Source organism: Monodelphis domestica, chromosome 4 (assembly GCF_027887165.1).
Source record: "Monodelphis domestica isolate mMonDom1 chromosome 4, mMonDom1.pri, whole genome shotgun sequence".
Taxonomy (NCBI): domain Eukaryota; kingdom Metazoa; phylum Chordata; class Mammalia; order Didelphimorphia; family Didelphidae; genus Monodelphis; species Monodelphis domestica.
The window spans coordinates 129,943,553-129,971,475 of NC_077230.1; the positions used below are offsets into that span (position 1 = coordinate 129,943,553).

The 27,923-nt window shown below is 34.3% G+C and overlaps 1 protein-coding gene across 9 annotated transcripts in view; it reads right to left on the reverse strand.

The window, feature by feature from the left end:
* NCKAP5 (NCK associated protein 5) overlaps positions 1–27,923 on the reverse strand; it is a 1,174,517-nt gene that overhangs the window by 209,276 nt on the left and 937,318 nt on the right. For all 9 annotated transcript variants that reach the window (XM_007494075.3, XM_007494074.3, XM_056797182.1 and 6 more), the window contains 2 exons: positions 22,020–22,088; positions 9,755–9,793 (listed from right to left, as the gene is read on the reverse strand). In XM_007494075.3, coding sequence (XP_007494137.2) covers positions 9,755–9,793; positions 22,020–22,088 — 108 coding nt within the window. The remainder of the gene's footprint in view (positions 1–9,754; positions 9,794–22,019; positions 22,089–27,923) is intronic.

Consider the following 27,923-nt stretch of genomic DNA (forward strand, 5'->3'; position numbering starts at 1 on the left):
CATAAAAGCAATCATAAAACAGAAGCCACAAAGACAATAATATTTTTCAGTGAATAGAAATTTGATGAACTAAAGAAACTATTGCTTTTGATGGAGCTTCCCTTTTTCATTTGTAGAAGCTCAGCAGGATAACTTACAGCACTTTAGCTATTAGAGTCAGTGATGCATTTGGTGGGAGGAGAACTACAGTCATGGTTTTTAAATAGGGACACTTGTCACTTGTCTGGATTTGGAATAAAGCTATTAAAGTATTCTTGCACTTTTCTGGCCTCAGATATGATGGAAAGTTATGATAATCACATTTCTGCCACTATTTAAAGTGTATCTATTTTAATATTTAGAGACCTAAAGAGATATCATGATACAATGGAAAGAATGATGAATTGAGAATTAGAGGACCACAGTTCAAATCCTGCCTCTTCCACTGGATATCCAAGAAACCTTGGCTAAGTTACAAAATCTGCCTGGTTAAGTTTTTTTATAGACAAAGTTAGGTGATTGGACTAGATGGCTCTGAGGTCTCTTTCATCTTCAAATCTGGCACACAGAAAGAACTTAAATATTTATTGACTGACTATAACTTTAACTCTCGTAGTTCTATGAAATAGATTGATGCAAGGGACCTCTTCAATAAAACTGCCACAGGCATCCTATCTTCAGAATACTTTAAAATAATTTTCCCTTCTGGTGAGATTTTTTTCCCACTCATTTTTAGGGACCAGACCTCCTTTGACTCCGTCTAAGATCCCAGAGTGATGTTTAAACTCTAGAGTCTGGCATGCCGGGTCCTCCTCAATTCAATCTCAATCTGGCTATGTGATTATGAGTATTTTACCTAACTGCTGTAAGTTTCAATTTCCCCATTTTAAGAAGGGGAACAGCAATATTTGAAATATTTACATCTTAAAGTTATGGAGATAGCACATTATAAAGCTCAAAATTCCACAAAGAATAAGTGAATTTAATTATCGCTTATGTCTCTAATCTTCAACTATTTTTGCTATCTATTATGGTAAACTTAGATGATCTGAATTAAAATCTCAGCTCTATTACCTACTACCCTATGTGACCTTGTGTTTGTCACTTAATCCCCATGGATGTCAGTTTCCTCATTTTGAAAAGAGAGGACTGGAATAGAGAGATGACTTCTGTGATTCCTTGAAGCTATAAGTCTATGCTCCTATGAGCCCAACAATTATTCTCCATATAGTAATCAGGCAGTTAATCAGTAAATATTGATGAAATACTTGCTATGTGCCAAACATTATGCTATGTATTGGACATGATTTATACATTCTCTATGCCTTCATTCATCCAATTCTCCATACTCAATAAACTCCAGTGACTTCCTATCACCTCCAGAATCAAAAATAAAATCCTCTATTTGGCTTTTGTAAACTTGAATAAAAGAGAATTATCAAAGTAGCAATAATAAGAGTCTAACTGAAGCAGAGAGAGTTTAGTCTGGGCTCAGCACATAGCACTGGAGTGCAGGGGTGCATACAAGGGGCAGGGGAGAGAGAGTTTCAATACAATTCAACAGGGAGGAAGTCTCTGAAGGCACAGCCTCTAGAGAAGCTAATGCTTAAGTTGTTTTATATAACAACTGAAAGTCCACGAGAAGACCAGGAAGGCTCAAGAGAGGCAGCAAAAGGGAGGAGTGCTCAGGAGGGTAGATTTGCTGAATTAGCCAGACACTGGAAAACCTGAGGAGTGATAACACTTGGTCAGAACTGTGGGTTCCAGGTGCAGCCAGTTTCATTTTCTTTCTTTCTTTCTTTAAAAAAAATGGTTTCTATTGTCTTCTTTTAACTGGTTTTTATCATCCTCAGGGAATGGGTAGGTCTGCCTTCCAGTCTTACAACTTCCTCTCCACAACTCTGATCTAGTGACACTAGCTACTTTATTGTGCCTTGAAAAAGACATTTCATCTCCTAACCCCAGACACTTTCAATGGCTATCATCCAGACCTGAAATACTCTCTCTTTTCATCTCTACTCCCTGGCTTTGTTCAAGTCCCAGCTAAAATTCAACCTTTTACAGGAAGCCTTTCATGATTCTAATTAATTCTAGTGCCTTCCCTGTGTTGATTATTTCCAATTTATCCTATCTAAAGCTTGCATGTGCTTAGTTGTCTGCATGTTATCACTGCCATGAGATCATGAGCTCCTTGAGATCAAATATTCTCCATGTAGCCTTTCCTAACCACTCAGTGATAGAGACACCTTGAAATTCCTGTAATACTGATTATTCTGCTTATTTGCTACTCTCAGCATATGCTAATTTGTTTTCTTATCTTGTTTTACATTTGTACTGTCTTGCCAATTAGACTGTAAACACCTAGAGTATAAGCTAGATGTTTTGTTTCTGTTTGTCATAAAAAATACAGAGTTCCTTCTTGGTTTTGAGGGGGAGGGATAGGGTGTGATGGAGCAGACAGACCTATGGTTTCATTAGTAAATAAGTCCTGTTGTGGCAGTCCTTTCATAGAATGCAGATCAGGTGCAGGTGAGCTGCAGTCAGGGGTTACCTAGAATCAGTCTGAAATGGCTAGATAGAGCTGATTCTTAATTTTACAATTGCATTTACATCTTGAAAAGTCAGCAAATGTTACACATCAAGTCCTAATTTATTTGTTGTTGTTGTTGATTTTCTAGACTTAAGAAAGTGATAGACAAAATGTTTATCATGCAGATTAAATAAAAAGTTTATCCTGTATAATTCCCCCTCCCACAATACCCCACCTCCCCCAGAGCTTAGGTGTTAAATATTTACCAGCATACCACTGGCAACAGCTTATATTCTAAGACAAAGTTGTCTGGAATGCAGAGGCATTTAATGACTTCCACCAATGGTTATATATGTCAGAGGCAGGACTTCAATCTAGGTCTCCTTATTCCACAGCTAGCCTTCTAGTCACATTTCCTTATACATAACAGGTAGTTACTATATATTTTTTTTTCTCAATGAAGATCATGCGAATGATGAAAATAACAATGACAATGAATGATGAGTGGTATTATGATCAGAGTTTCAATGAATAGCCATTCCTATTTTCAAGCCTGAATACTATAATAAAAAGTGTTTCACTGTCCAATAACAACACTATTTAAAGTAAGTTAGTATAATTTTTACCCTGCAAAGTGTACTAATCTCAGCAGAAGAATGAGAGACTGTAAAATATAAAGGGTCCAAGCATAGCGAGAGGTAGAAAGCCCTTAGCAACAGGTTTCAAGTACCCTACAGTTGGGTCTACTGGGTGGGTCCTCCATCTTTCTTTCTTAGGAGTAAAGATATTTACTCGCTTCTTCAGCAACCTTCATCGTCATTCAACTCACAAAGCATTTCATTTAAAGGGAGCAAAGAAACAGGAACAAGTCCTGATGCATTGTACAGCTAACTCATCATTTAGCTAAACAAGGAAAGAGCATGCACAGGATATATTCCTAGCTTATTGACTCTAATAAAGGCAGATTTGAAATTCAGAGTTGTTAGACCCAAAATGGGACAAATATAAAGATGATCAGGAAGAAAGGAAAACTAAAAGCCCTCCCTGTGTTCCCAAGACAATTTGATGGGGACAATTAGGGATCCAATTAATTTCTGCATCTGCTTGACTCCAAAAATCAACCACTGTCTGGTTATAAGCCCTGCATGGCTTATTCAGACTGATTGTTGTTTTTAGCAAAGCATGTATATCACATTCTCTGTTCTAGAACCTTAATTATTTTTACTACCCTAATTAATTAATAATAATTGATTGTGTGTTAAGTAAACATTAATAGTTCCTATAAGAAGAAAAATATTACACTTTTCATTTTCAGGTGAAGAAACAGATACAAATATGTTCATGGATCAATTTTAGCAGGGGAAGGTGAACTATAAATATTGATATCAATGATTATATTGGTGAAACCATGAAGAGGAACTTTGGACTGTTCCTCAAATTACAAAAAAATTCAATGTGCTCTAACTATAGTTCTCTATAAGTGCCAGAATTTAAATGACTAGCATTATTACTTAGGTTATGGCAAAAATACATTAGTTGTAAAAAAAATTGACATTGGAACCTTGACCAAATATATCACCATTACTTCATGAGTGTATCATTCAATATATTGTACCATAGGGGAATGACAAGTTCTAGAATTCTTTCATTTCACTTTCTATACTGCTAAATAAGTGGGAGTCATTTTTTTAAAATGCTGCTGAATTATAGGCATAAAAAGTGTTGCTTCCTTGTTCCAGGTATTTTCTCTCCTCATTCTTTCCTTTCAGGCTCTGGTTGACAATGTGGATGAAAAGAATGAGCAAAAAATAAAACCCCAAAACTGGAACAAGGAAGCAACAATGGTTGCAGTAGAAATGGTACTAGCCCTTACAGTCAGAAAGGCCTAGGAGTGTAGGGTCAGGAGAAGGAGGTTGAATCCTGTATCAGACCCAAACTATGTGACCCTGGACAAAGCCTATAACTTCTGGGTTAAGGGAATTAGCCCATGATGACCTTAGATCACAGGGTAGCTAGGCGGTACAATGGAGAGATCAAAGGGTCTAGATTCAGGAAAACCTGAGTTCAAATCCAACCTCAGATACTTACTAGTTGTGAGCCCTGGGCAAGTTAAATCCTCTTTGCATAAATTTCTTGGTCTATAAAAATGAGCTGGAGAAGGAAACGGCAGTATCTTTGTCCAGAAAATCCCAAATGGGGTCACAAATGATCAGGTATTCTTGAAATGACTGCACAACAATAAGATCTTAGAGAATTAACTAAGAGGTCAAACAGAGAGCAAGGTAGGTACTATTATTGTCCTCAAAATGGGGATGATACTAGTATCTATCGTTATTATTTGGATGATCTTAGGCAAAGCACTTGATTCTCAGTCATTTCTCTCTAGGCACCAAAAGTCGCCAAGTTCTTAACTGCACTGATAGAGAAATATCTTGACCTAAGAATTCCTTTTCTCAATAAAATCACACATCTAATCCCTATCCTATTCTCACAGGGTCGTTATGAGGACCAAATGAGATAATGTAGTGCTTTGTAAACTTTAAGTATTATATAAAACATTAGCAATTACTAACAGTGCTAACCAGAATGGATTATAACTGTAGAATAAAGAACCACAGACAAGATAGACCATTTTTTTCTCTACAGGATACTATGTTTGCTTTGAAGAGAATGGTAGCCAACTATTCTTTATTCTTTACTTCTGAGACAGAATAAGAGGACAGTGATATAAGGTACAGTAAGAGTGATTTGAGCAAGTGATTGATTGACACTAATGTAACATTATTCTTTGTAAGGTTTAATGCCAGGTTTTATTCTTATTCTTCTTGAATGATGTGGAGACATTCTTTACCTAGTCAAAAGGAAGAGCAAATTAACCTCTCAGAATGAATGAATGAATGAATGAATGATCATTTATTAAGACTTATTCACCAAGCCCTGTGTTAAGCAGGGAGAATACAAATACAGAAACAAAGATAAATGCTGTCTTCAGGGTGTTTGCATTTAAGGGAGAAGATTATATATATGTAGTGACCAGAGAGGACTCTTATGTTGTAGAAGGCTACAGGTTTTGAGTAGAGCAATGAAAGAGTAGTTTGGTAAACATTTTCTAGGGGCTATAACAGAATTGATTTGATTATGGTTCCAGAACTGGCAAGTAGACAAGGAAGAGGCGTATGGGGAATTGGTTTCTGGTCCAGAAAGCATGGCTATTAATGAGAAGATACCTAAGTGAAATATGATTGGAACATTAGATAAAGTGGATAAATTAAGCATCCAACAATGAGGACAGCAAGAGCCTCAGTTCAAGAATTCCTTCTATAAAATTATATTCTGAGACTTGATGCAACTACAAGAGTGATGAATTTGGAGCAAGATAGGATGTAGTCTCATTTATTAGTCTTATCACTAAATATCTGTGAGCATTAGGCAAAAATACTAGCTTCTCTGGTCTATTACCTCAGTTGTAAAAAGAGGCTACTTGATATGATCACCTTAAATATCCCTTCTTTCTCTTAATATATGGTCCTATGACATGATGACAATCACTTTTGTAAAAAGAATGCTCTATTTTGCAATAAGAAAGCAAAGGTGTATTTATTTAGACATGAACAGGAATATTTAAAAATAGTTTTAGTAGTGAATTTTATTTCTCTATTTTAGTTCAGTCATTTTCAGTCAGTCCTAACCTATACTCCTATTTGGAATTTTTGGCAAAGATGGTTTGACATTTCCTTCTCCACTTTATTGTACAATTAAGGAAATGGAGGCAAACAGGGCTAAATGACTTGCCCAGAGTCACATAGCTTGAATGTGTCTGAGGCCAAATTTGAACTCAGGGAGATGAGTCTTCCTGACTTGACTCCAAGGTCTAGTGTTCTATTCACTATGCCACCTAGCTGCCTGAAGATTTTACTTTCTTATTTATAAGGACTAAGTAGAATTATAAGTTTAGAACTTGAAGTGTCCTTAGATACAATCAAGTCTAACTCCTTCTTTCTACAAAATAGGTAACTGATGCCCAGAGAGTTTAAACAACTTGGGCAAGGCACACAGGTAAGTAGAATAGTCAGGATTTACACTTAGATCTTCTGTCTTCCAAATCCTATGTTCTTTCTAGTGTGGCCATCAGACCCACTGAGCAGTGACAACAAGATTTAAAGGTACAGAAACACTGACTACCCATAGGAATGAAAATTGCTTCCTATGAACTGTGCATATAATCCATTGATGTAATTAACATAATTAATTAATTGATTATCAGTCAAGTACAAAAGATATATTTTATCCAAAGGGCACATTAAGTATAATATCAAAGGGTTGAGAGGAATGGGGGAAAAAAAAGAATGGGACCTAGAATTTTGGATATAGCTAATTTGAAAATTTGTTTCTCAGATGAGCATATTTTTCTATTTTATAATGTATTTATAACAAATCATATACATTACATATTATATTGTTATATGTATATATATCCTATATATCTATACATACACACACATATATGTATATATATATGTGTATATATATATATATAAAATGAAAATAAATGGTAACAAAAAACTCCATTTGTATGATGGAGCCTGAAGACACATTTGTGCTTGCTGCCAATCATAATATCTACATGACTCTGGAAAACATGACCTGAAACACTGACAATTAAATCATTAATCATCAAAAGCTGAAATGAATGAAATTCAGAAAGTTAGATTGCTAGCCAAATGATCTGATTTCAATTTATGAAGAGGATTAGTGAAATCTATAAAATATTTTAAAATAGTAAATTATATTGAGAGGTAACAGTGGTCACAACCCTGTTCCTGTTATTTTGTTTTGGTTTAAAAAGGTATTACATATGGGTTGTTATAGTATTATCTATTCATTATCAATATTTTTAAAGCAACTAGTGGATCTTGGTAGAGCATAAGCAAGTATTTAATTTGGAAAGATAACATGAAATTTATACCTAAACATTTGAAAAAATAAAATTATTCCAGTCACAATTATGTGAATATTATTTATTATACTTAAAAGTTACATTAATTCTCTTAACAGGAATAAGATTCAATCTTTATTTCTTCCCTAGAGGCTTCCCTAAAGTTATTGCAAAAAAAGTAGGAAGGGTTTTTTTTTTCCTCTCCAACTCTTTTATCTTTTTCCTCCACTTTGTTTTCCCATAATTCTCCTTTTCTATGATGTCCCTATATTGTTTACCATGGTCACCCAACTTTAAATGTGCTGCTATAGAACATATAAACTAGAAAGAACCTTAACTGATATGAAATAGGTACTATATATCCTGATTTAGAGACACCATTTTTAATTTGGCTTATATTGTGTGCAGTTGAAATACCTTTTTGAACTTCAGGAAAAGACTTAATAATTTAGGAATATTAAGGGAAAAGCATATATATACCCAATGGAGCATAGTAGGAATGGAGAAGAAATTCAAGATCACTCAAGATACAAGACAATATTTTGAAGATTGAATGAATGATTTTCAAAATTAAAGAAAACCTGAAATATTTCTGAAAATTTTATTTTCCTCAAATTTCTATTGGAAAAAATATTTTAACTATGCAATATTGGTGGACCAAATTCATTGTATGGACCAGAAAAATGATTCTTTCTGGGGGAAAGAGGTACAGTGAAAAGCATAAATTTGGGTGCATTTCATAATATAAGTTCTAAAATTACAATCACACCTAAAATTTCACCTGAAAGATTTTTTTCAACTTGGATAAATTATTCAAGATTTTTTCTTCTGGTTTATGCTATAGGATCTATATGAAACTTATTTTGTTCAGATATTTTTGGCATCCATTTTATTTCATAAATTATGCACTTCATTGAAGAAATTTTAGTCATTTTGGAGGGGCAATTTTAGAGGCTCAATAAAAAATCCAGAAGCCTTATGGTTCCATAGAATATCATTCTGCTAAAAGCACTCAGCACCTCTTCATGCTTCACAGTATCCCTGAGGTATGTTATCTCAAAGCAGCATGTCTTCCTGCTTAACAGTATAGAAGTGGATTTATCTGTTTACTATACTAGTTAGTACTTGGATTTGTATAGCTATTTTTTTGGATGGTATGAACAGTCCCCCTTTCCTTTTCATTATACCAGACTGTCTACCTGTCTCTGACCCAAGGTGAAATTAAAGGAATGGGAATGGGAGTTCTTTCAAAAGTTAAACATAGAATCCTGACTTAGTTTACAAATTAAAAGATAGTTTTGAGTAGGAGGGAGGAAACAGATTAAATTAAGGAAATCACTCTAAGTACTCTCAAATCTATTTGTACTGATGAAATGAGTCTTTTTTGATTATTTGGGGAAACAGACAATGTTTTGACAAAAGGACTATTTGAGAAATTCTAGCAAATATGTTATCACATATGGCTTTATGGTAGAAAATATAAATATAATCTACCTAAGTGCCTGCAATTGAGAAACAGCCACTGACTGGTCCAGTCAAACAAAATAATATAATTTAAAAAATATAGATCAAAATGGTGTGATTGAATATATTATTAACCACCCACACTCTTCTCTATACTATTCATGACATATGTAGGGACAGGTTTTTTTTTTTTCCCTCAAAGGAATTTCTGTTTCAAAAAGACAAAAACAACAAAACTGAAGGCCCTGGAATTTTGTTTTCTAGAGACAGGAAATGTGTAAGAAATATTTCCAAATTGATCTAACCTAGACCAACAGCCATTCAGACTTGCTCAGCCAGGAATAATAATCATGATCTTAAATTATTCTAAAGTTAATAGCTCTCAAAATGTGTAGGGTAAGACAAGGTAGGGACAGCAGGGACCAAAGAGAAGCATGAATGCTCTATTAGAGGCTTCTGTTGAAATTATCAATGAGCAAAATAATAATGGGGCTTTCTTGATTTCTGGGAAGCAGACATTCATTTGGCAGGAAGTGGAAGACAACTGTCTTTTTTTTTTAGCACATGCTAGACAATGATAATAATGAATTTTCTTTTCATCTAAGTAAATGCAAATCTTTCATTTCCACAGTGCTTTCTGCCACTTTATCAAGATGTTAAACTTTCCAACTCTGCAGATTCACGAATGGGACTTCATATGCCATCTGAAACATTCACTGGTGTAATCTGAGTGAATCGATTGAAAAGTATTATATCTATCCATCAAAATGGCCCGTTTGACAAATTGAATTGCAAGCCACTGATATAAAGCACATCCAAATGCACACAGCTAGAAAGGGCCTTACCTTCTGAGTGAGCAGAGCTTGAACAACCTGGTTGGCCACCTTTAAGAAGTCAAAAGAAAACACAATTTGTAATAAAAGGCTTTATGAGTATGACATTAATTTTATCAGTAACAGAATATCAGTTTAGTGCTAGAAGCTATAGTTTTCCTTTAGAGTATCCCACTTAAATTTTTTCCCTTGATTCTTTAAATTTTTTAAACTTTTTTTCATTTTTAGCTTCAAATTCTCTTTCACCTATTTAAGAAGGCAAGTAGTATGATAGCCATTATACATGTGAAGCCATACAAAACATATATTTTAGCCATCTTTCATTGATTCTTTAAAAAACATACGATTCTCACTTCCCTATAGCAGCCCCCTGCCTCACCCTCTTCTGTAACAGAGAAATATAGTTAGTATGTTAAACCAACACCTTGTCCAAGTCTGAAAACATATGCCTCATGCTAAACCTGTAGTCCACCACTTAGGAGATGATGAAAGCAAGTATTTTTCAATGTCAGTCATCTGGCAGCAAGATTGTTCATTACATCGGTCAGAGTTCTATTGTCTTCAGAGCTTGTTTTCCTTTACATTATTGCACTATTGCCTCACCTTCTAAAAGAGTCAAGTTATTCTTGTTGCTATTATTTTGCAGTTTTTAAAAATAAAGACAATGGGGGGGGGGCAGCAGTGTAGTTCAGTGAATTGAGTCAGGCCCAAAGATGGAGATCCTGGGTTCAAATTTGATCTCAGACACTTCCTAGTTGTGTGACTCTGGGCAAGTCACTTGACCCCCATTGTCTAGCCCTTATCACTCTTCTGCCTTAGAATCAATATTGATTCTAAGATAGGAGGTAAATGGAAAGAAAGAAAGAAAGAAAGAAAGAAAGAAAGAAAGAAAGAAAGAAAGAAAGAAAGAAAGAAAGAGAAAGGAAGGAAGAAAGAAAGAAAGGAAGAAAGAAAGGAAGGAAGAAAGAAAGCATGTCAATTAAGCTGAACAGGCGAGATCATCCATATCTTCTTCAGTTCAATCCTTTTTTTCAGTAGTGCCCAACTCTTCATGACCTCATTTAGGGAGTTTTCTTGGCAAAGATACTAGAGAAGTTTGCAATTTCCTTCTCCAGATCAATTTATAGTTAAGGAAATGGAGGCAAGGAAGGTTGAATGACTAACTCAGGGTCACTCATCTGGTAAGAATCTGAGGTCTGATTTGAACTCAAGAAAATGAGTCTTTTTGACTAGAACCAGTACTTTATCCTCTGTTCCAACTAGCTACCCATTCATACCTTAGATTTCACATTTCTTTATTAGGGGAAATGAGATTCTTTCAAAGTACTATACCAAGTAGAGTCCACAAAACGATTCAATGGCAAGCTACCTCTTGATTATTACACAGGTTCTTTACTGCTGACTCCCCATGCCCTTTGCCTCTCCCTTTCTCATGGCTGCAGGAGTATTTCTCTACTTACAAACACCTGCATGGTACAAAGCATGGGACAACTAAGAAGAGAGGGAACTCTAATCCATCAAGTCATGTTCATGGAATATATAAGGGATAGAGGGGATGTCAGATTCTAATATAAAGGTATAATTCATCTTTGGACTTTATTTCTTCTGTTTTTTTGTTTTGTTTTTTTTTTTTACCCTTTGAAAGTTGCAGGAGGGGTGGCAGTAATATTACCTGATATGTTGATTGAGATCAGGTATAAAATGCTTCTAATACTGAAAGATATTTCAGTGATTAGAATTTTTTTTTCATCAAGAACACATTTCCCAAAATAAAATGTCCAATATTCCTACCTGTCTTGGCACTGATAGTTTTTTTTTTCTGTTTTCATCTAAAGATCTTACGATACTTTTGCAAAGAATCATTCATTCTGGCTCCACCATAACCCTTGAGCATGTGGCAGCCAGCATCACTATTATCGCGAAAGCTAAAATGAAACTCCTGGGAGGAAATTGAGGAAGCTGGTTTGAGGAAACTTTCTGGCCTATGTAGAAAATAAACTGCTGGTATCCAAGGCAGAAATAAAAATACCAAAACTGAGCACATATCCACACTATCCACATACCCTAAATAGATAGATAGATAGATAGATAGATAGATAGATAGATAGATAGATAGATAGAGATAACCTCTTTTCCCTCTTTGCCATAATCATGATACCATTTCCCACATTCCCTTAATTGTTCGTGTAGCAATGTTAGTAAATTGTTTTCATCTTTCCTTATCTATCTTTTCTGTGGATTATAGTTCCTGTGGTCTCTCTGCATGTGTATGTGTATTTTTTTTTTGTTTGTGAGTATCTTTGTGTGTATGTGTGTGTGTGTGTGTGTGTGTGTGTGTGTGTATGTGTATGTGAAAGAGAGAAAGCTCCAAATGTTTGTGTTTGTCTCCTTGTCTAATACAGTGGAACAGATTACAGTCAGAGTGTTTTCATGGAGCTTAATTGTTTCTTGACTCAGTATTGACAAAATAGTACATCTATAATGACAGCCAGCAACCATTAAGTACCAGAGAAAATTAAAATACGGACTGTCATCAAAATGTGGTTGGAGGGCATCCATACCACATGCTATAATTGACTAGAATCAGATTACATATCATTGATCAGTTGAACTGTATATACCACGGGGATTTTTCTTTCTGCCAGCAGTCTTTCAGTATTTACATTTTTGACATTGAGAAAGAAAATAAGCATTCACCGTGAACCTGGCAAATGATACACATTTTTTTTAACCATCATAGCTGTTTCTCAGTGAAGCCATAATTAAACAAATAAACATATCCAAGAACTATCATATACAGGAAAAAAAAAGTCTCTGTAATGTGTTTTCCTTATAGTATTATTTAGGCCAGGTCTATAATCAGATACTAAACTAAACCCTAAACCAACCAACCCTCTCAAACTGACCAAAGGGGATCAGCGTGAAGATACTTTAGTTTTTAACTGTCTATACCAAAGCACAAGAAACTGTCCAGTAAAAAAAAAAAGAACAACAAAACAAAACAACAACAAAAAAAAACTTTACCTCTCTTTTTAGTGTTGGCAAACAAATGAAAAAAAAATTAAACTGCTCATGTGAACTAAATCGGCTTCAAAGAGCCAAAGTTAATTTATTTTTGTAAATAATTCAATCCCACTGAATCCCAAAGTTTGAATTTGATTCACATTCTCATAAAACTGCCAACTATCCATTCCCACCCCGCCCCTGTTCCAAACGGAGTCCTAACTTAAACCAGTCCTTGGAACAGTGGTCCCATAAAACAGCTCTCTACATGATTTAACAGAAGACACAGACTAATATCGTAACTGTAACAACCCACAGGAGTAAATATGTTATATCTTTGCAATCCATGTGTGTTGCCCTACAGGCTTTCAAGAATCTATATTTGACAGAGTTCCTTCTGGCATGTACTTTAAACAATTGTTTGCTCTACCTGAAAATTGAACAAAGCTACAACTGATATATTATTTCTTTACTTACTGACATGGGGTTACTTTGCCCAGAAGGACTCAGGGGTTCTTTGCAGAAGAGTATACTGTATAAACTGCTTGCCCCTGTACTGTCTACGGAGACTGTATCGGGGTTTAGTGCTTCACTCTTGACAGAGAATCTTCCCCAGTGCATCAAGATGACAGTTGTTCAGAGCCTGGGCATGTAATGCATATTTGGAAATCTTTAATAGGTATATGAGATAGTCCCCTGGAATCAGCCACTTCTCTCATCTTCCAGTTAAACCTCAGCACTTGGGATGCAAAGAAACATAGACCTAGAGGCTCAGCTAATGAGAACAAAACACTCCTGATTCACCTGTTTGTTTCTTCCTCATAAAAAGGAAATGAGACCTGCTGAAGGAAGCTGCTCTTGGCCCTTCTTTTTCAAATTATCTCCAAGGCTTTGAAACAGAAGGGCCTCCCTCTATCTGAGAGAGGAGGCAGAGTAGCCAGGGAGCTGGAAGTTCTATAAGCAAAGTCCAAGTGAGCATTCTTATATCTTTCTTTTTAGGACTTCTTCACAACCACCTCTGCTCCTCCAATGCAACATAGACTAAGAACTGGAAAGGATCAAGATGTCATCTAGTACAACTGGATCATTTCATAAATGAGGAAACTGAGGCTGAGTAAGGTAAGGTGCCCAAGGTCACACAGCTAATCAGTGACTGAGGAAGCATTTGAACATAGGACCTTTAAATCCAAGTACAACAATATTACCTTCGGATGTATTTTCCATGCTTACCCTCCAATTCTTTTTTTTTTTTAATTCTATTTTTCCTTTAGGGAGGCAGTGTGTTCCAGTGGAAATAATATTAACTTTAGAATAAAAAGACCTGGGAGAAAATTCTTCCTCTCATGTTACATGTACACATTTGGGCAGTCCCTTAACTTCCTTGAGTCTTCCTTTCTTTATTCATACAATGAGAGGTATTGTACTAGATGATCTTCAAAATTCCCCCGTCCTTAAATCTATCTATGATTTCTCTCTTCCTTTGGGACTCACACTCTTTAAATGCCCAGAAATCTAAGTAACGTCCAGTTTCGTTAGCACCAAAAGTATTCCTTTCTAGTCAAATTGACCTACTTCCTGTTCCTCATAAAGTTCCCTCTTTTGCTTCTATGCCTTTGCATAAGATACCTCTCTGCATCTTTACTTCTTGAGTTTCTTAGCTACACGTAGTTCAAGTATCACTCCTAAAAGAAATTTTATTAGTTTTCATGATCTTACTGTTCCCCAACTTAAAAAAAAATAACTTTGTATAATTTAACATAACTTTTCTTTACATATTTGTAGAGTTGTATTTTTTCCCAGTATAATGAAATCTTTTCAATGTTAGGAAAACTTTCATTTTTGTCTTTTAATTTGCATTTCCTAGGAGAGTGCTTGACACCTAGATACTAAATAAATATATGCTTAACTGAATTAGTATTCTCCCTTGGCCCCTACAAACAATTAAATATATCATATTTTAGCTAATTTTTGAAAACACATACAGAAGTGTTAATGATTCAGTTTCTCTGAGACTATTGGTATTAGTGGTGGATGAAAGAAATTAGGGAAGGAGGCTCCCGTTTTAGTCTGAAATAATTCAATTCAATTTTATGCTATCACATTATGGATAGAAACCTGAAAAGGAGACACTTCATTGTCCTCATCCATTAGGTTGACAATAGGAGAAATATGAAATTGAGGTCACAATACTAATTTGGGTAACAGGTATTTGCAGGTATAACACTGAAAAAAATTTAAGTGAAAGGAATAAGTTCATAGAAAACTAGGAAAATATGTATGAATTGATGCATATTAAAATGAGCAAAACCAGGAAAATAATTAATGTCCTGATAAAAACATTTTAAAGACAAACAACTTTGAAAACCTTAAGAACTCTGATCTATGATTCCTAAGGATCCATAAGGAAATATAACAAGGCAACTATAGACAGAAAAATAATGGATTCAGATTGCAGATTGAGACAGGTTTTTGAATGTGGCCCAAAGTGGGACTTTATTTTTATTGACTTTGTATATTTGTTGTAAGATTTGTTTGTTTGTTTCTTCTATTGAGGGAGGGAAGAAAGTAGCAAGAGAAAATAGATTTTTGTCCTCTGAAAAAATAAAATTGAATTTAAAAAAATTTTAATGCTTAAAATAAGAGGGATTAAAAATTTTTTTTTGTATCATGGACAAGTTCAGCAGTCTAATGAGTATTCACATTGATGTTTGTGAATGCATAATATAAAATCCACGTAACTACAATGAAAACCAATTATATTGAAATGTAGTTATCAAAGATAATTCTTAAAAAATGATTCACATATCCTGGGTTAAGAATTCCTGTTTAGAGAAATGAAAAAAAAAGGGGTTCCTCATTCTGTTGTCACTTCTATTATTTATATTAACAAATTTAAGCATTGACAGAAATAACCCAAAAGACTTGATCAATACATCAAATAAGAAGTTGATGTTAGAATAAGTTATATGATTTTCTCCATGGTATTTTTCCCTTCTTAATTATATTTTTTTAAATAAAAAAATGAGTTTGCAATTCCTGAACATAAATTAACTCTTGAAGGAGCGAGTTATCCCAATATTACTGGGCACTTTTCCCCTCATTGATGATTCCTTTCCTAGAAACCATGATTTTATGAAGGACTCTAGCTATGCTTCATATCACTATGCCTGATATTCCCCCCCACCACCACCACCATGGACTACTTTTTCTCCTTATCTACATTACACCAATACTTCCAACTTTATGTTTTATAATTCCTTGAAAATGTAAGCATCTTGAAAATTGGGACTGTCAAACTTGCTGGCATTTGTATCCTTAATGTTTACCAAGTACCTGATACCCCCCATCCCCCGTCTCTCTCTCTCTCTCTCTCTCTCTCTCTCTCTCTCTCTCTCTCTCTCTCTCTCTCTCCCTATCTCTCTCTATCTTTTTCTCTGTTTTTCTCTCTGTCTCTCCCTTACATTTCTAATAGTGGGTATACATTTGACTACATCAAACTAAAAAGCTTTTGTACAAACAAAACCAATATAACTAAAATCAGAAGGGAAACAACAAATTGGGAAAAAATCTTCATAGAAACCTCTGACAAAGGTTTAATTACTCATATTTATAATGAGCTAAATCAATTGTACAAAAAATCAAGCCATTCTCCAATTGATAAATGGGCAAGGGAAATGGATAGGCAGTTCTCAGATAAAGAAATCAAAACTATTAACAAGCACATGAAGAAGTGTTCTACATCTCTTATAATCAGAGAGATGCAAATCAAAACAACTCTGAGGTATCACCTCACACCTAGCAGATTGGCTAACATAATAGCAAAGGAAAGTAATGAATGCTGGAGGGGATGTGGCAAAATAGGGACATTAATTCATTGCTGGTGGAGCTGTGAACTGATCCAACCATTCTGGAGGGCAATTTGGAACTATGCCCAAAGGGCAACAAAAGAATATCTACCCTTTGACCCAGCCATAGCACTGCTGGGTCTGTACCCCAAAGAGATAATGGACACAAAGACTTGTACAAAAATATTCATAGCTGCGCTCTTTGTGGTGGCCCAAAACTGGAAAATGAGGGGATGCCCATCAATTGGGGAATGGCTGAACAAACTGTGGTATATGTTGGTGATGGAGTACTATTGTGCTAAAAGGAATAATAAAGTGGAGGAGTTCCATGGAGACTGGAACAACCTCCAGGAAGTGATGCAGAGCGAGAGGAGCAGAACCAGGAGAACATTGTACACAGAGACTAATACACTGTGGTATAATCGAACGTAATGGACTTCTCCATTAGTGGCGGTGTAATGTCCCTGAACAACTTACAGGGATCCAGGAGAAAAAAACACCATTCATAAGCAAAGGATAAACTATGGGAGTGGAAACACCGAGAAAAAGCAACTGCTTGAATACAGAGGTTGAGGGGACATGACAGAGGATAGACTCTAAATGAACACTCTAATGCAAATACTATCAACAAAGCAATGGGTTCAAATCAAGAAAACATCTAATGCCCAGTGGACTTACGCGTCGGCTATGGGGGGTGGGGGGGGGAGGAAAAGAAAATGATCTATGTCTTTAACGAATAATGCTTGGAAATGATCAAATAAAATATATTTAAAAAAAAATAGTGGGTATACAAAGACAAAAGTGAAATCAAACTGATATCTAATATTTGTAATTGTATTTGTAGAATGATAAAATAATCTTTTTAAAAACTTCATCTTAAAAACCCTTTCTTTAGAGAATTGTCCATTCAAGTCTATGGATATTTTTATTAGTTAATTAATTAATTATTTCAATTAAGTGTTGAAATAATTTTTCACAATTATTTTCTGATATTTTAGGCTTCAGGTTTTCTGATATTTTAGGCTTCAGGTTTTCCCCCTCTTTCCTTTCCTCCACTCCCTGATAAATAGTTAGTAATAGCTCATGTAATTTATGTTTCTTTATTGCTCAGACCATGACAGAATATACATATCACACATAAAATTAAAAAAATACTTATGAAGGAAATAAAGTAAAAAGATGGCATGCTTTGATCTGCAACTAGACTCCCAACATTCCTTTTTTGGCTGTATGTATCATTTTTCACCATGGGTCCATTGTGAATATCTTGGGAACTTGATTGGCTGATAATAGGTTAATCTGTCACTGTTAATCATCGTATAATACTTCAATTTCTGCATACATTGTTCTCCTATTCTGCTCATTTCACTTTGCATCAGTTCATATATACCTTTCCAGATTTTTCTGAACTCATCTTGTTCATCATTTCTTATGGTATAATAGTAGTCCATTATAACCATATCCTAACTTTTTCAGTCATTCCCTAAATGATGGACAATTTCTCAATTTCCACCTCTTTGCCACCACAAAAAGAGCTGCTAAAATATTTTTGTACAAGTACATCATTTCCCTTTCTCCTTGATTTTTCTGAACTCATCTTGTTCATCATTTCTTATGGTACAATAGTAGTTCATTATAACCATATCCTAACTTTTTCAGTCATTCCCTAAATGATAGACAATTTCTCAGTTTCCACCTCTTTGCCACTACAAAAAGAGCTGCTAAAATATTTTTGTACAGGTAGATCATTTCCCTTTCTCCTTGATTTCTTTGAGATACAGATCCAATAATGGAATTGCTGGGGCAATGGGTATGCATAATTTTATGGCCCTTTGAGCATGGTTTGTTATTGCTTTCTAGAATGGTTATATCAGTTCACAGTTCCACCAACAGTGTATTAGTGACTCAAATTTCCCACATCCACTCAAACATTTATCATTTCCCTTTGATTTTCTTTCCATTAGCCAATCTGATAGGTGTGAGGTGGTATCTCACAATTGTTTTAATTCTCTTTTCTCTACTCAATAATGATTTGGAGCATTTTTATATGACTATGGAGAGTTTTAATTTCTTTTTCTGAGAACTGTCTGCTCATATACTTTGACCACTTTTCAATTTAGGAATGCTTTGAATTCTTATAAATTTGATTCAGTTCTCTATATAGTTAAGAAATGAGGCATTTGTCAGAGATACTTCCTATAAACTTTTTTTCTTCAAAATTTGTTATTTTCCTTTCTAATCTTGTTTTTTTTCAAGTCTCTGGATATTGATGGATATGATTGGTCCAAATTTGAGTAGAAAGTTTCCCATAATGAATGACCATTTCAAAGGGAGGCAAATTCAGGCTTCCTTGACTTATTTCAATCCTCTGCCTTTCTTTAGTCTCAAATTTCTAGAAATCTTTTGATGGATCTTTAGCTTTTAAGAATTATGCTTGCATTAGGTCAAATGCCTGATATCCTTCTCTTACTGTCACATATTTTGTGATGGTAGGTTGAGGAGAAGAGAGAAAATCAATCCAACCTTCTTTATTTACATGAAGAAATTCAGCATTAGCTCTCATTTTCTGTGTGGGTAGTGTCTATTTTTCAGATGTACATCTTCATTGATTCAGACATTATTGAGTTACAAATTAAATGAAACCTCAAAATGGTTTCTATGCTGTAAAAAGTGAAGAAAATATTCTTGGGTAAAGATTTTATCTTCATATTTTAGATAATATAGATACCTTTGTAATGATATTAAAAGGTCAATAGTTCTGAGACTCAAATGATACAGGAGGGGCTTTATTTGTATTTTTTAGGCATGTGTATTCATTTCTTTACATTTAAACTAGGTTTAACAGGAACTGAAGTCAGGGCAATAATGTGAATAAACATTATTCTATTCCTTGCCAACAAACTGCCTGTCAAACACCTAGACCAACTACTAGGATTAAAAATGTAAACCTCCAACACCCCCAGGGATGAAAGGATAATCCTGGGTTTTGCCTTTGATTTTTTCAGAGCAGGGAATTTTATGTGTGTGTGTGTGTGTATCTGTGTGTTTATGCATATTTACTTTAGTCTAAATGAATTCTTTTTCTAGAACAGGCAGGGAACATTTAAAAGAAGTTATCCCAAGTGGATCCCCCCCCCCCTTCTGAATTCCTAATATGCACTTCATTTTACAGAAATTAACAACCATCAATATGAAAGAGATTGAAGTTCATTTTGAATTTACATTTTAGCTATCTATTTATTTTCTAAAAAACTGCTTGCAAGAAAATAACTTATGGGTGGCATTAACTTGTTAGTTTGTATAATTAGTATAAAAAGCCCTGAAAAGAATTTCCAGTTGGCATCATTACTGCAATCAACTGTACCTTGCATGGTGTTCTGATATAATATATGTAACTACATTTGTCTAACTCATATAATTAATTGAAAAATAATTGACAAGGGAATCCATTGGCCAGTTTGTTTAAATGCAAAATCTGGCCATGATACGGCATTGCATTAGGAAGGAGTTATTTGTGAAAAGGTTATTGACAAAACTTATTCTTTGCAGTATAAACATGAATTCCTATTTCTTGAATTATTCTGCTTTTTATAAATTAATGTCTTAATAGGATTGTTCCAGGGGGAATGGCTTTTCTTGCATCATTCACTGTCTTTTACCTGAGGTGCAGAAGCCCAAGGGTATATGCCATGGATGAGATGGAACCTCAATTGGGTAATGTGTAGTGAGGGCACAAACATATCCCCAAATATTGATGCCTATAAAGAAATGCCATGGGATTTTAAAAGATATGTGGATTACTACTCTTCTATGACTATGATCCATATAAAAGCTAACTTGAAAATACAGAATAAACTGAAATCTTTGTGTAGGAAGTAAGAATGACCTACCTATTATTGAAAATAGCATTGAGAGATATCAGTTCCTTTAGCAATCCAGAGATTCATTTGATTTTTTCACCTCAAACTTTACTAGGGCATTTTGTCTGAGATACAAGAGTCAGCGCTATAGGAATGGCTTCAAGGAAGTCTGAGTTGTCTTTTCTCATCACATATCTAAGTTTTTGGACTAAAGGAATTAGAGAAAGTGGTGTTTTAGGTCTTTAGGTCCTGAATGGACATACATTTTGGGTTCCTATTTTGCCATAGTAGATGATATAATATCATCTTATAAATCAGTTAATTTCTCTCAAGGAAGAAAAACAGTTTTAAAATTTATTGTTGGGTCTTAGGTCTCTGTAAAATCAAGACATAGTTTATGGCACATGTGGCTATCCCACTGTGTCAATGAGATGAAGTTAATGGGCTGGATTCCTGTGTGTCAGCTCCTGTTTATTCCATGGTTAGAGAGCACACTTTTTCCTTGGTCAACCATTTTAGAAATGTGCCATTCTGGGTTTGTTTCAGAACAAATTGTCCTCCAATACTGTTTGAAGGTGCATTTCATTTTCTCAATCTGATCTTCCCAGAGCTTGTCATTCACAAGTTGAGTAGGATTTCTATGTTCATTTTCTCATTCTTGAATTATGGCACATCTACTGACAAGCCACTTTGGGCATCATGAAATTTGATGTTTAGTTAATAAAGTTAATTCCCATTCAAATCATGGATAAAATTACAGACAACATCTCAGATAAAATCTTCATTGTGTGTTGAATACAGAATCTTGCCTAAATGACAAAGCCACTTCTATTTTGGCTCAGCATCAATTTATCCTGTGTGATCACTGACATGATGTGATAAGAATCTTTGAGAATCAGATGAAAGCAATATGCAGACCTCAAAATTCTGTACACCTCTCAGAAACACCTAACCTCTTTTTCTTCATCTCTTCATTATCATCAAATAATATTTATTGAGTGTTCTCATGCATAGGGGACTGTCTTCTTCCATTTTACTCAAATTTTCCTACTCACTTCTCTTTTTCTTTACTTATTCCCTTTCTACTACTTTTATCTTGATTTCAAATTTGAGCCACAGGCTCTCCTTTAATTCATTTCCAGATATTTCTTTTACAAAAATCTTATTCATGCAGTCAGAAAATCCACCCGTAACTTCCCTAATTTTCCCTACATCAGTGTAGCATTTATTCTCAGTTTATATCTTTCACACATTGAGATTTAAAGTTCTTGAGGCTGGGATTATGTTTTTCAGGTACTTTGTATTTATCACATAATGAAGCATATTCCCCATACTGATCATTGAGGGACAAGAATATTTAAACAATAACCAAAAGGAATTCACAGCCTCCAAGATGAAAAATTAAGCTAAAGCAGCCCTTCTGAATTGCCACACATTTACTGCCTGACATTAAAGAGAGATAATGCTAAAAGCCTATAGTCTCTCATAAATATAAGCAATGGGAAAGTCAGATTGGGGGAATCCTAAATTGTTGTGCACCTTATCATGAAACCTTTCCATCTACCTTACCTCATCAAGACATCTTTCATACTGTTCCCTCTGATTTTCATTTTCCAACGCTAGTGCTGAATTCTCTGCCTGCAGTAAGATACAAAAATAATAAAAATGAATCAATGAAATGCTGTTATATGACAACTTATTCAATACATTTACCAAATGTATCTCCTCGGGATCCAAAATAATCTTTTAAAAATACACACAACACATTTGATATAAATACCGTTATAAATAACTCTGGAATGACTTCAATCTTATCAAATTGTTCACAAAAATACATTACATTACAATTTAGAAAAAAACACACAAGTTGATATTCTGAACAGGTACAAAATCAATTCATGAATCATGGTGAGAGTTGTTGTTTTTCATAAAGTATCACAATTCATATTTTATTCCACTAACACATGAAAATGAGAAATGTCCTAACCCACTTCATTAAGGTCTGCCAGAGTCCACTACTTGAAGCTTAAATCACAGCAAAGAATGTCAAGTAACTAACTGCATCAAAACATATTTTCTAAATTTAAAAAGACAATTTTAAGATGAACTTCAAAAACAAATGTTTCAGAGGAAAGGTAGGGTTTTAATCTATGCTTAAATATTTTCATAGACCAGCTACCTTTTTTAACGCCTTCTTTTGTTTCCCTCAAAATCTCATGAAAGGATGAGAATAGTTATTGATTAGTGCAATTGAAGGGGGGGAAAAGAACATCAACAAACATATATTAGAGGATAATAGAAAAATATTTTGGAAAACAACATTCAGGATTAAAGAAATAAAAGAGGCCAAAGGTTGATAGGCTATGAAGGAGCCTTATGCCCTTTTATCATAAATGATTCACTCACAAAGGGATCTGGAGAGACTAGTTATAATGAGTGCCAAATAAATCATCAGAAATGAAACTGATAATCTTCTAACAAACAGGAACTGAAAGGACACTAATGTGAGAATCTTTGTTCATGTACAGTAAGACCACTGACTGGTTAAAGCAAAGATAAAAATCAATACTAAATTAGAAGGAGCACATTTGAGATATGTCCAACCTGACTCATTAGGCAAACTATTGTTTAATAAATAGAGAATGGATAAATGCATGTATGTTGATATAGACAGTAACAATTGCCTGAGCAAGTATAACTTATGTATATTAAATATTTCAACGAGGAGACAGTTATCACAATACACAGATACCTAATCTCTACCAGTAGGAGAGAGATACTAGTCAAATCCAATCCAGATTAAAATGTGAAATCATTTTAAAAATCTCATGGAGGTGATTTATGGATGATTTTAATTAGTATCATGTTTTAGAAAAGTCAGAAACAGTGGGGGGGGAATATTAAAATACTGTTAAGAGATCCAATTAAGTCATATACCAATACCATTTAAGGATAGGAAAGAGAAAAATCAAATATATAAAAATGGGATGGATCTGTCAAAATTTGTGTGGTAAACTCTACTCCATCAATGATGGAAAAGCTCTGTTTGTTGTTTACTATCAGATATCTGATTCACTGGAGGAAATACTAGCTAAAAATGCTCTTATTATGACATCTCCAAATTTATATGTCAAAATTACAGAGTATATGTTGACAGATTCAACAACTGAGAAAACTTTATCAATGACCTTTTTGTTATTACTATTAAATGAACTTCAAAACAGGAAGGCACATGGCTACCCAAGGAAATTGACTGTCATTGAGAATATCCAGGGCAGAGTACAAATATAAATGGGATTACCAACAGATGGCAAAGTATTCCAGATTTTTCTGCAATAGTTGGTGTGCTAACTGAATCAAATTCTGAAACACTGTAGTTATGATCTATAATCATTTAAAGGACTTTGGCATAAGTATTTCATGTAGAAAAAAAGGGATGAAGAAATTTTTATTGTCCTGACTATGATACATTTAGTGGAGAAAGAAATTATAAACTATTTTAGTATCATTGTTAGGGAAACTCCATGGACAGAACTGGTGTGCATGGACAGAACCCATGGGTTCACCAAAAATTGGACATTACTGAACAACAACATGATACTTATAGATACCCTGGATGGGGTCAAATACTGGATTCAGAATTGAACATAAGGATGAGAAAAGGTAGGATTAGATTTAGGAAATTGTGTATTACCTTTAAAGAACTTGAGTTTCTCCCAAAAACAAAGGTTTTTTTTTAAAGCATCTCACATTATCTCATATAAAATATAAAAACCTAAAAATTCTCAAATAAAACATATTTCATAGAAAGATGTTTAAAAACATCTGATATAATAAAAGGATCTTTACAAAAGTAATATTCTTCTGATAATTTTGGGGTACAAATCATCATACTTGCAGAAGATTTAAAGTTGTGAGTCACATAAAGGGCAAAGGAGGGGTTAATAGTGGGGGTAAGAAAGCTGTAATATATTGCCAAGGAGTGATTGTGCAGGAGAAACAGTTTTAAAAAGATATCAGAAGGAATGATTGTGAAAGAAGGTGGTTCTGTCATGTAGGTACAACTGAAGGATCCTGTGTATCCACATACTGTCAGTGGAGCTAGAAGAAAGTCCTGAGCGCCTCAGGAGGCATTCTTGAGGAGGACTGTAAGCAGTATGTGCTCATAAGTCATATAATGTTTGTAAGCATGGAGGGGTTATGTGCAATATTACTGGGGGATGTGCCAAGGGATCATATATTTAGTAGTTGAAGGGACTACACAGTCCATGTATTCCAATTCATTGTACAAATAAGGAAAGGGAGTTTCAGTAGCTTGTCCAAGATCCCACAGCTGTTAAATATCAGAGGTGATATTTGAACCCAGATCCTCTAACTCCAAAATCAGAAGTCTCTCTACTGTATCTCATTGCCTCCCTGTGAAATCACAGAAACATCAATACACAGTGGATGATAAAAGTAGAATATGATGGATCTACAACTCAAATTTCAAGAAGTGAGTGTTTTTGTTATGGTTTTTTTTCTTTGAGGAATTTTATGCCTGTGCTGTTTGATTATTTCATTAAATATGAAGTTCAAAGCACGGTGGTAAGAGATAAAAACAAATACAATGGTAAAAGAAGTCCAAATTGGTTTCTTTTTAAATGCCTGGAGAAAAAAATGTGTAAGGAAATTAAAGTTGGACATTGGATTTATGGCATGCCTGAATCTGGCTTCTCTTGACAATATCACATAGCAAAAACAGTACAATCGATCTGTTCAGATAATTACCACCATTACACAGTTTACGTAACTTGTCTCACTTTTACTGCTCTGTCAATCCATAAAATCCTGGAAATAAAGTACCTATAAGGGTACTGGTAAAGATATAATGATCACATTTTATGGTTAACATATTCTGTTCCAAAGATCATGTTAGTTGATATAATTCACCATGTCCAAAGGGACAATGAAGATATTAACAATTATCTGAATTGCATTAATGTAATCTTCAACCCATAAGTTTATTTTACCCATTTGCATTTATTAAGAATTCAGGATTAACCTACAACTGAGATGGGGCAACAGAGGGGAAAAAAGGTAAAGTCCTTTAATTAAATAGGATTTTAAAAATCCACACAGTGCTTCTATAATAGCTGGGAATGCTAGGGATAAATGAAAGATAATATGAGAATGTGGGTGTCACAGGTAAGTATTATAAGCTAGCCTTAGAACATTCTATTTTTAAATTAGCATTTTATGAAATCAATAAACTCTCAAGGATTTAATTATAATTTCTAAATTAACACACTAGTGATGCTCTATTCTCAACTTTGTTATTTAAGATATCTGAATGTTCTTTTTTTAAACCTTACCTTCAATCTTAGAATCAATGCTGTGTATTGGTTCCAAAGTAGAAGAGCTTTAAGAGCTAAGCAATGTGAGTTAAGTAACTAACTCAGGGTCACATAGATAGAAATCATTGCAGTCCTTATTTGAACTTAGGTCCTCCTGTCTCTAGACCTGGCTCTTAATCGGCTGAGCCAAGTAGCTGCCCCCTCTAAGTAGTTTTTAGGTAAATTATTATATAATAACCTGTCTATTTATGAAGTCTCCAGTACTAATATGGAACTGGGTTACTATAATTTAGAAAAAAAAACCTCATTAAGTTTGTTTCCTGCCAACTGTTCTGAAATCCTTTTGTGAACTAATATTATCCAAAAAAACCCACATCATATGAACCTATATTAATTTGGACTGACAGGGATGGAGAAAAGTATAAATTATCCATTTTAAAAGATATTAAAAAAACAAGTTTTATTAGAGACTCTATTGAATGATGCTCTACTAAAGCAAATACTTCATTATGGAATGATAGAGAACATGAGCTCCTAACAAGATCCTGAACCCTAAGAGCCTTGGTAATAGGAATGATTCCATCAGAATATCCACAGTCATCATATTGGGAAGCATCTACTAGGGAGAAACAGTCTGGCAACTACTCCTAAAAGTGCTACATATAACAATGCATCTAGTAAATACTCAGAAAGGAAAGTTCTTGCCACCAGACTTGGAGACTGTGAAATGGTGCGCTATCAGAACCGGACATGATTTTATTAGTTGAAATGTCATTAAGAAGAACTGTAATCATTTGCTTTGCTGTTGACCCTAAGAATCTGCTTTGTTCTCAAAACCGTATATATGTATTTTCTGACCTATTAAAATTTTAGCTTATTAAGAGTACAGATTGTCTTACTTATTTTTAGCATCCCCAAAGCTTAGTACAATGTTTGCATCTATTGAATGTTTAACAAATTATTATTTTTTGTTCAGCCACTCTTTTGAACTATGACACATCTAGCTAGAAAGACTTTAAGCACAAGGATCAGCCTAGATAAATTTGGATATAGGGTAATGTATTATTTTTTGTGTCAACTCAGAGAAACTGCCCTCTAAGAAATAGAGGAGTTGTGGTCAAATTTGGTAAAGCAAATATCCATCTTTTGAAATCAAAGATCATTGAAAAATAGAAGTAAATAAAATTTATGGTTGATAAAGTATTTATCATATGCATCAAAAGCTCTAGTCTAGAGCAGTGATAGCCTTGGTTTTGATGGAAATCATATTATTTGGAAAGAGTTGTTAAAGAGCTCAAAAATTCATCTCCTGGGGTCCAAAATATTACCCTTAGAATACTGGTTTCACACAATTTCTTTGGTTAAACTTTCTCATAGTTATTCATTCCTTGATTTAACAAACATTCACTGAACACCTACTGTTGTGTTAGACCCTGAGTTAAAGTAAATATTTTGCAGGCAGAACATTTCTGCTCTGAATCCTTCAGTACTTTACTATTCACTATGGCATTAAGCCTACTTTCCTGTGCTTTTTAAAAAATCCAACATAACCCAGTTCTAATCTGCCTGCCCATCTTTATTTCCAATATATCCCATACTGTATTTTACTCAGATCAGTCTCCTCATAGTCCCTGAACATATCATTCTCATGTATGTCTCCATGATTTTGCTCATGTTGCTATTCTATTCTAGACTATCCTGTTCTTTTTTATTCAAATAGTACCAGAATTTCAAAATCCAGCTCAAATCTTACTACTTTATGAAATCTTCCTCAACTATATCAGGCCTAATTGATTTCCCCCCTCTAAATTCTCTAGCATACCTATTCAGGTTGATTCATTTTAAACTTCAATCTGATACTTTATATTGTGTCCTAATAATTATATGTGCATTAGTATTGCCTCATTCAATTATAAGTCCTTTGAATGCAGAGATTCTTTCAAATAAATCCTTTTTGTTCCTAGCACAGTGTCTTGCACATAGTATGTGTTTAAGTGTTTATGGATTTTCAACAAATGAGAGCAAACTCTGAATGAATACTTGTTGATTGATTATTTGAATATTCAAAAATTTCAAATTGGTGAAATTTAATGACATTTTATTATACCTGAGGTAAAGATTAATCTCTTTATGATGT